This window comes from Phodopus roborovskii, unplaced genomic scaffold, assembly GCF_943737965.1.
Source record: "Phodopus roborovskii unplaced genomic scaffold, PHOROB, whole genome shotgun sequence".
Classification (NCBI taxonomy): domain Eukaryota; kingdom Metazoa; phylum Chordata; class Mammalia; order Rodentia; family Cricetidae; genus Phodopus; species Phodopus roborovskii.
This window is the reverse complement of record NW_026126480.1, coordinates 9,617,097-9,627,775: the sequence shown is the minus strand read 5'-3', so window position 1 is coordinate 9,627,775 and position 10,679 is coordinate 9,617,097. Positions and strand designations below refer to the sequence as shown.

The window sequence follows — 10,679 nt, the reverse complement described above, 5'->3', positions numbered from 1 at the left end:
TTTTAAACAATTTGAGGTTTAATTACATAATGTTCCTGTAGATGTTCTAGCATAAACACAACTGTAAAAATCTACATCCTATTTTAGGGCATTTTCCCACCTCCCATCCCTTAAAAGCTGTACAGTTATAAAAAAATGTGACTCTCAAGCAAAATAAACTTTTTTTTTCTTTTTTCGCAACGTACAAAATAAGTTAAATGATTTAGAAGATCTTGAGCCATTAAGTTCCACAATGACTGTGTTCTGGCTATCCATAAACATAACATGCAGGCTCCTGACCTAGGACCAGGATGCAATAAATACAGGTCAAACAAACCCCAAACACTTAAGTTAGACTCCTTCTGAAAATGATGAAAGCCAAGAAAATATATAGTTAAACAAGCTCATTCTTAACTTATATCATCCAGTGGCAAAAAGAACAAGGAAGATTATTCAGTCCTTTGCACATTTTCTAGCTTGTAACAGTTTGGGGAAAAAAAAGAAAAGAAAAAAAGAAAACAAACTTACAAATACAGTTCCTTAAATTTTTATTCCCATTCAGAATGTCTAGAGCTTAGTAAATCTCTATTCATCTGGTAATTTGTTATGTTCTTTCACATATATTGTGTATAGGACAGATATATCTGAAACATTATTAAGATAAAAGCAACAGCTCCATGAACTGAGACTAGTGAGTGTGCCAGGACAGCATCTCCCAGAGCAAAGTGGCAGAAATGTGAAAGGGGCAGGGAGTATAATGACCAAAGGGAGTGGAAATGTTAAGGGAACTTTGTTCTAGTCAACTTCTGAGGGATCTGCACTTGTACACGTGAGTGTACAATCTAAAGTGGTTCTATACCAAGTCTATTTTATTTTGGCTTATGACTGTTTACATGGGAATGACTTATAGTCAGTGTTAATGCAGCCGGTTACCTAGCAATCCATGGCACTCAAAAAATGTTAAATCATTTAAGTAAGATTGAAGTATTTTGAAAATTAAGTGGAAGTATAACACAATAACTCTGTTTAAAAACTGGATGAAGCTGGGCAGTGGTGGCACACGCCTTTAATCCCAGCACTCAGAAGGTAGAGGCAAGTGGATCTCTGAGTTCAAGGCCAGCCTGGTCTACAGAGCAAGTTCCAGGACAGCCAGGGCTACACAGAGAAACCCTGTCCAGAACAAAACAAAACAGATGAAAGCAGTTTTCTCTCAGAATCAGGGTACAAACAGTGAGGAAATAAACCAGTAGTTAGCTTGCCACTTCCAAGGTTATCCTAGGAATGATGGATCAAACAGGAATGAATTTTATTCTGAGTTCAATAATGGATCATATCAAAACAGACAAGGACATGTAGATTACAGGATACATATGGTTTTGGCATTCTCTGCTTAGGAGAACCAGAAATATATTTTGAGAATGTCAAACCAACAAGAAAAACTATTTTTTCTCTAAACTGTCTATAATTGAATCATATTCATAATTTTGTCACAACTATTTGCCTTATAGTTTTATGTCAGTTCATGATGAATTCAGCATTCTTGTAGTTATCCAGAACGTGTGTATATATACACATTTCTTCTTAAGAAAACTCTTGGTCTTTGAACACTTGTTCTAAAGCTGAGACTATCCTGAACTAGAGACCTCTGCTGTGGCAGCTGGCAGTGGGGTCACAGCATTATCTGAGTGTTATAAACATTTGTTAGGTGCCTTTGTCTTCTGGTAGAACAATTAGCAAGTGCCTAACACCTCTCTCTACAAATGAGGGTAAACAGGCATTCCTATGACAAAGGGAACTCCAACAATCCCACTTAAAAGTTACTAACACATTCTCCAGCACTTTAACCCTCAATTTAAACAAGTGTCTACATTTTTCTCAATATTTGCTTAAATGTCTATTATATAGGATAGGTCCTATCAACTAGAAACTGAAAGGTAACATTCTTTTAAAAATCTTTTCCCCCACAACAATTTCATTAGTATCAGAAGTTCTCAGTTCTTTGGCAGATCACTTTTTAAAAAATAAGTTACCAGTAAACATGAATTCATTCTTAATGAAACTCCTTTCTATCCTCTGAATCTGCAACCTTGACAAACTGGAAAAGATGTCAAGGAGGAAATAAGCTCAATGTATTATGTGTATTGTTGACAACACAGCACTTTCCAGTAACATTCTACAACAAACACCATCTCGTCACCCAGGCACAAACCAGTCTGAGTCCTTTTCCTAAACTATTTCTGTTCTAAGCTCTTGGACTGTAAAAATCTGGCTGGTTTTTAAACTTTACTAAAATGGCAAACTAAACACATTGAATACTAGACTTTATCTTCCCATAATGCATATACTGTAGACTGAGAGTCTGATACTGGGAACCTTTGATACAAGTTCAACACTTGTATTTCAAAAGGTGGGTGGGAGGGCCACTGAAGTTATTAAAAGAAGATATTCTGTTGATCTATTGTAAATCTGAATCTACCTTGGATTGAAGATAGTTGACCATCTATATGACTTATTGTTTTCCCTTTCCATCCTCCGGTTCTCCGAGGGACTGAATCTAAACACTAAACAGGGCAGGAGTTCTACCTAGCATGCCTGAGGCCCTGGATTCAATCTCCAGCATGAATAGAAACAACAAAGCCAAGCAGCAGAACTCTGGATACTAAGAATTAGTATGTATTAGCTGCCTGGGTTACTCTCCATTGCCAGTTGGTTTAATGAGAATGTAAGGTTAGAAGGGAGACACTCAGTATCGAGTTGACACTCAAGTTTAGTAAGGATCAGATAGCACAAAGTGGTTTTGAAACCCATCAGTGGGACACTTGCTAAGTAAAACATTTCAGTCTTTACTGTAAAATTACTGTGGGTTTTCCATTAACAGCAGTTACTTCACATTCCGCATGCTGTTGTATTAGCTACTCATTTACTACTTCTAATCATTTGTATAAATGGTGAGAAGAACTGACAGATGGAAGCAAGAGCTGGTGTGTGCAGAGGTAGAGACAGGTACATGGGAGAGTTTCTACACCACAGTGGCTTTACCTGGCTGCACGATCGACCCCTTCTGAGACTGGATGGCAGGAACCACTTACCATACACTAGCAGGAATCCTTCTGCCTGTCTGTTCTGGACTGTTAAAAAGTTTACTTAGCTCATTTTCAAATAAAATAGCTAGAAAGGTAGTTTTACAAGTGAACGTGGCTCTGTTTTAGTCCTTTACTTTGTATGACTATAAGCCAGCCCTGTCCTTCTAGCACAACACTGTTTCAAGATAAAACCACAACTGGTTCTGTGGCAGCAAATGCTGCATCATTGTTTTTTCTTAGGTTGCTTCCTCTGTTTCATCGTTACACAAATATAAGTTCATCACTAGAATCAAAGAAAAAGATATTGGTCAAGTTCTACAGAACTGAAATAAAACAGAAATCCAGTAACTGAAAAAATTCAGCACTACACTTGAAAGGGCAGAGGATAAGATTTAGGGGCAATATCTGTTGAGGAACAGAAAGTAGGAGCATAAAGTTTCCAGAGAGGTCTTTATGATGCAAGTCTAACACCAGCTTTTAATAATAAAAAAGAAGTGACTTACTGTACACTGACTACCACATATAATGCTTAATCTGTAAAGGAAAATGAAGTTCCTTGGGCCAGCAGCAGAAACGGTGTGTCTATTGCCGGCAATAGACAACACTGGGACAGAAAACCCGAATCCCAGGGCAAAAAGCACACACTGAGGCAATGCTAAAGGCTTCAGGATGTGCCAGGCAGGAAACCACAAATGCTACAGCTCTACAGGGTTAGGGCTGTGCCTGAAACTTCACAACTGTAACAGAAACTAAGATAAAGTTCATATGTTAGTGTCAGCTACGTTACATTATTTAATTAGAAACCGCCTATTCTTGAAGCAAAGGGCGAGTCCTTATAGAGTGTTGAGATGTTTAAAATGGAAGGTATGCCTATTATGTATATCAGCGGTTCTCACTCAGTTCTGTTGGTTGTGTGACTATGAATGGATTTTAATACAAGTATATAATGGCCAAAGGCCAGACTACATTCAAACCCTGCTAATATATTCAGGCAGATAAAAAATTCCAACACACACACACACACACTCTCACACACTCTTAAACTCAAAACTAAAAACCTCCCAAAGGAACTGCTTTGTTTGTAGACTTCAATTTGAAGTAGATACTAAGGGCAAGAACAGACCAGTTAAAGTTCACCTGAAAAATCCCTTCTCAGTCTTCAAATGTGCTAAAATACCATTGTCAGCTTAGCATCTCCATATGTTATATTTAGATGTATTATATTCAAAATGACATCTCAGTTAACACCACATGGCCAGAAGAGTTTCACTGCTGGCAAAGTTTATAGTGTACCTGCATTTTAGGAAAGCCCACATTCATTTCACTGACTCCCCACCTGACACAGTGTAGTAGAGGCCATCATATATATTATTATCACAGCATAATACTAAGACCTCTTGATAGCACAATCTGGCTGTCAAAGCTTCACTATACAATTTACTATACAAATGCTTTTCAGATGAGTGTGTGTGTGTGTGTGTGTGTGTGTGTGTGTGTGTGAGTATGTGTGTGTGTGTGTGTTCAAATAAGAAACTCTGCTATAACAGAAACTTAGGTAAAAGTGTTTTTATGATGGTACTTCCATGGTCTCTTCTTTATTTAAAGTGTGGTAACTCCAATAGTAAACAAACTGATTTCACGAAGGCTATTACTAAGTGACATATGTATGATGTTGTATCTACAATTCTCAAACTGCAACAGTACAGACTTGAACTTTTAAACAGTTTGTTAATCATCATCTATGCCATGAAAGTTAAATATAATATATATTTAATATGAAAAGCTAAAGCACAAGTGCTTTCTCCCACCCTAAATTCTGTTTTGGGCCCTCACAGATTTGGAATGCATTCGTATCCACCCTTTTCACAAAGTCAGGAGAGCTCAGGAAATATAAAGTCAAAAATATACAAATCTTTGTTGTTATTATAATAAGATTTTTCCCCCATGGATGAAATTACCAAGGACCATGAACTTGGAAAAAGAAAATCAAAAGGAATTTACAGCAATTATTAATCTTCAAAGTTCAAAACTGGTCACTTCACAGAAAGACTTCGGGATTTGTTGAAATTTTTCTTCTAAAAAGTCGTTCTGTAGTGGAGTTTCCTAGGAAAAATTAAACAGCTTTTACTAACTGGCCCGCTGGTGTGAGAGCTACCGTGGAATAAATTAGCACAAAATGGAAAGAAGTCTTATAACTGTTCACTGTTACAGACATAATCAACAAGGTCAGTCACTCGCAAAAGCTCATCTTCATCCTCTTCTGGTGCCCCCACCTCCTGTCCACCACTTGTCCCATTGGGGGCTAGACTTGCACTGGCTGTGCTGTTGTCCTTGGGGGTCTGGGACTTTTCAGTTGGCTTGCCCATCAAGTTCTCAATGGCTTTGCCAGGGCTCTGTCCATTGGTGGAAGGCAAGTCCACTAAGCTGTAGTCCAACGGGCTGCCTACTTTGCCCACATTTTCAAAGTCCTCTTCTTCATCACTCTCTATCCGATAGGGCTTCTTGCTGCTCTCCTGCTCTGAGGGCAGGACCCTGGACTGGTTGTCATGGGCAGGCTGCTCTGCATCTCCACGAGCATTGTCACAGCTCTCCTCATCTGTCTCAATACGGTGTAGCCGCTTCCGGGATGGTTTGCCTTCCTCTTCATCGTCCTCATCTGCTTCTGAATACTCATCTGTGCTTCGGCCCCGTTTTCGAACAGACCGCTTAGATGCTTTTGTTAGCCCATCATCTTCAGAGTTCTTGGACATATAGCTCTCTAGAATAAACAAATATTTAAGCCATTGGCACAGTTAACCATAAACAATTTCAAGTACTCCTTTCTTCCCCATATCCAACCCATGCTCTGCTCTTGATAGATATCTACTTCACACAACTACCTGTAACAATGCTCAATAAGATCTACTGTATATTTTACTTCTGATTTTAGGAAAAAACAGATTTCCAGGGGGTGGAAGAAGAGATTCTGATGGTCCTTGAATAAAGTAAAGGTAAGTTAGCCACAAACTGAGAAACTCCTCCCATTATTCCTAAAATTGAGGCATCATGTAAACATAGTAATAAGGAAAGATTAAAACTGCAGGAAGGCATGATGGTACATATCTATAGTCTCAATGCTTGGAAAGTATACAAACACACACACACACACACACACACACACACACACACACACACACACACCCCAGAGTAAATAAAAGGAAATCTTAGCTAAACTATCCATAATTTGGTAAGATTTTACTCTTACAGCTATGAACCAAGTTCCAACTGGCATCTTCTCATCCCTAATTACTGTTCTCCAAATTACTGGCTTGTTCTCCCTCTTCAATTTATTGATAATATAACTACTATAGTAAATTAGAATCCACATGAGATTGTACCACTCCATTGCTCAAACAGATACCACCTGAAATTCACAGTGAAGGTAAGAAAGGAGCCAGGTGGCGGCGGCAAGCCTTTAATCCCAGCACTCGGGAGGCAGAAGCAGATGGATCTCAGTGAGTTTGAGGCCAGCTTCGTCTACAAAGTGAGTTCCAGGACAGTCAGGGATGCTATACAGAGAAACCCTATCTTTAAAAAGCCCCAAAAAAGAAAAATATCAATAAAATAAAATTTGGCAAAAAAAAAAAAAAAAAAGTTGGTAAGGAGAACAAACACTATGGTTTGAAAGTGCTCAGCTCCTCAATGCATGAGAGAGTATTTCAAAACAGAACAACAAAAAGGAGCAGAGGGAATCACAAAACAATACAGAGGAACTTACTAAAACACAATCTTAAAAATGACCATCTGGGGGCTGGAAAGATGGGCCAGCAAGATCAATTCCCAGCTACCACATGGTGGCTTACAACCAAGCATCCATAGTGGTATCTGGTGTAGGCATACATGAAAAGAGAGCATCACATACATAAAATAGATGAATCAATAAGGGTGACTTAAAAAAAATTAGCATCCTCTCAAGAGTGGTTTACTTAAATAATAAATAGGAGGAGACTACTAAGATTCATCTCAATGACACTAGTGATTATATGAATTAAAAAATAAATCAGTTTGGCAGCGGTGGCACACATCTTTAATCCCAGTACTTGGGAGGCAGAGGCAGGCAGATCTCTGGAGTTCAGGGACAGCCCAGTCTACAGAGTTAAGTTCCAGGACAGCCAAGACTGCACAGAGAAACTCTGTCTCAAAAAAATAAAAACCAACCAACCAAACAAACAAACAAAAAACAACCCTCAAGCACATAAACAACAAGCCTGAACCTTCCTTCTATGCGATTTCTGGCCGCCCTCCTTCCACACTCAGAAGGTACCACTTACCTTCACTCTCTGAGCTGGAGAGTCTCCGCTTATGAACTCGCCTGATTTCTTTACCACGTCGTATACTCTTCTGGGAACCATCACTTTCTGAATCTTCTTTGTAGTTAATTTGTCTTTTCTGGTTCCTTCTTGATCGCCGTCGACGGGTTTCTACAAAATCATCACTAAAGTCATCACTAAAGTCGCTTTCTGTTTAGGAAAAGAAAGGGGAGAAACAAAGAACAAAATTTATATCCTCTGGCATTTTAACAAACTTTAGTCTATACAATATAAAATTCATAGTCTAGTTATAAACATTTTAGTTGAATAAGTTTTATAAATCTTATTTTCTTTTCAAATAAAAATCAATTCACCAAATATGACAAATATACACTTGTGTTTTATTGAGACCAGGTCCTTAGCTCAGGCTAACCTTGAACTTCTGCTTCTCTTACCACCACTTTCTGAGTACTGGCACTACAGGTGGCCACCACCATATGCGTGGTGCTTCAAGCATGGTAGAAAAGTATCAACTGAGTAGATCAGCCTCACTAATGTATACTATTGTCAGTTAATTCTAAGATTAAAAAAAAAAAAAAACGAAAGAAAATAAGACAGAAGAAGGGAGAGTAGATAAAGGGCAAGGAGGAAATGGTTCGATGTGCAGCTCAAAGGTAGAGTGCTCGCCTGGCACTTGACTCCAAGCAATACCAAAAGAAGGGGGAATGATGTTAATGTCTGTTGGTCAGAGTGCAGAGAATAGTGTGGAGCACCTAGCCAAACAGGACAGCTGCATCATACATACTTCCCCCAAGGTAAGGGACCATCACAGAACAGGGGGTGTTAAGACTGTAGGAGCCAGAGACTGGGTAGGACCAGAGCAAAATTATGTTTCCAAAGTAATTGTTCTAGTTAAATTAAACTTTTTTCCATTTATTTATTCTGTGTGTGTGTGCACGCGCAACTCCTTTAAGTGGCATGGCGAACATGTAGAGGTCAGAGGAGAGCTTACACAAGGTCTTGGAGATCAAACACGAGGTTGTCAGGCGTATGTACCTAAACTCACTGAACAATATTTCTGGTTTAAAAAAAATTGTTTTTAAATTGTAAAACAACAGGGTCTTACTATTTAGCCCTGGCTGGCCGGCCTGGAAATCACTATATAGACCAGGCTGGCCTTGAATGCATAATGGTTTGCCTGCCTCTACCTCCTGAGAACTGGGATTACAGGCATGGGTCACCATGTCCAAACATAAAGAATCTTTAAAGGTACATTTTTTGTTTTACTTTGTTTTGTTTTTTGAGATAGGGTTTCTCTGCGTAGCTCTTGTTGTTCTGGAACTCTATCTATAGACAAGGCTGGCGTCAAACTCAGAGATCTGCCGATCCCTGCCTTTCTACCACCCCCTGGGATTTAAGGCACCACCACCACCTGGCTTAAAAATACATTTATGTGGGGATTGGAGAGATGACTCAGTGGTTAACAACACTGGCTGCTCTTCCAGAAAACCCATATTCAATTCCCAGCACCCACACGGCAGCTCACTACTGTCTTTACTGCAGTCCCAGGGGATCATGAACTTAACACCAATGCACAGAAAAAAAAAGAATTAAAAAAGATTTTCATGATTTATTCAGCCAGTGTTTGATTTGTATTATCTACTTCATATACTTAAGTACTGGAAGTTGTGTAAAAGCCTCTCCGGAATAAAAGGTTGTGAGCAGAAAGTTTAAGAAGCCCTGGTGTGCATGGGGTTAACTGGTTCTGGTATTCTTGCTACAACATCTCAAAATATTCTCAGAAATACTTGGCACCCAAAGGACTTATCATAATTTAACATTCTCCAAGAGTTGGCATGAAGGTAGCACATTAATTTATATGAATTTTCTCAGATGTGCTGCTGTGTGTGAAAAAGGTGACTAGGAAAAGTCATAAGAAAAGGACTCCAGAGTCTCATCAGGATGCCTATATTAACAGCTGAGTATAATCCAGAAGCCACAGGAAGCAACTGAGTTGTTCTGATACAGAAAGAAGGCATTTTTACCTGAGTCTCTACTATTCTCCTCGGATTCTTCTTCTTCTTCTTCCTCTTCATCATCATCAGAGTACTTTTTCTTTGGGGTCTTTCTCCGCAAACGCCTGCTTTGTCTCATTGGCCTAGAAGGATGCCGCCTGAGTCTTCGGCTACAGAAGTCCGTGTCACTGTCCTCATTAGATGGTGGATCTTCTTCACTTTCATCTGGGTTTTCATCAGACACAACAAACTCATCTTGAGATCTGTGCAAGAAAAGCCAGATAGGTTGTGATGATGCCCTCAGTGCTTGTTTTGTAATGGTACAGTTGTAAGTGATAACCAGTTTTTCATAGTTCCAAACACAAACTGTAATGAATCCAGTGAAGTGTTAAGTAATTTTAAAGACACATTTGGAAAATTATGTCAACTTCTGTCTACAAAACGAATATCCTATCACCTATCCTTCTCTTTGTAAAAGTCGTGAAAATAATGCTGATGCTGAATTTTATAAATGAACCTCTTTGGGATGCATCTTAAATCCAACATATTCAAAAGTGTTCATTATTTCCCAAACCCCCTCTTCTATCTGCCAGCCTGATACATTTTTAACACAAACAATTTGGCTTCTCCTTACGGAGAGGGATGGGGTACTTGTACCTGCATGTGGATGAAAGCATGTGGAGTTAGTTGGTTCCGCCTTTACATGGCTTCTAAAGATTGAAATAAGGTTGCCATGTTTGTGTGGCAAACACCTGTAACTGCTATCTGTTATTGAGAATCATTCAACTACCAACAAACCAATCCAGACATGAGTATGTATCTTGACTTCACCTTTCACCTCATACCTCAACACTTTGGGCATTCTTAAAAAAATATTTTCAGGACAAGTTCAAATTTGTATGACAAAAGAGAAATAGAAAAACCCACTCCATAATTTGTTCCTTTTTATGTTCTGGTTGCAGCTCTACCAGAGCATTCTCTATTTCATCCCCATACTCTTTTTTCTTTTTTTTTTTCCTTTTTAAAGATTTATTTATTTATTACATAAACAGTGTTCTGCATGCAGGTATCCCTGCTCTCCAGAAGAGGGCACCAGATATCATTACAGATGGTTGTGAACCACCATGTGAGTGCTGGGAATTGAACTCAGGACCTCTAGAAGAGTAGCCTGTGCTCTTAACCTCTGAATCATCTCTCCAGCCCCATCATCCCCACATTCTCCCTTTCAGGGAATTTCCTAACTATTCTTTGACATTTGAATACGTGGCTTTTTTGTTTGAGTTGCTTTCTTTTCTCACCCTGCTTCTAAACTC

At 38.9% G+C, this 10,679-nt stretch overlaps 1 protein-coding gene across 1 annotated transcript in view; it reads right to left on the bottom strand.

Moving 5' to 3' along the window:
- Positions 1–10,679, bottom strand: part of Rsf1 (remodeling and spacing factor 1) — a 109,546-nt gene continuing 98,867 nt past the window's right edge. The window contains exons 14-16 of the mRNA XM_051192269.1: positions 9,397–9,629; positions 7,373–7,561; positions 1–5,820 (exon numbers count right to left, since the gene is read on the bottom strand). Coding sequence (XP_051048226.1) covers positions 5,252–5,820; positions 7,373–7,561; positions 9,397–9,629 — 991 coding nt within the window. The 3' untranslated portion in view covers positions 1–5,251. The remainder of the gene's footprint in view (positions 5,821–7,372; positions 7,562–9,396; positions 9,630–10,679) is intronic.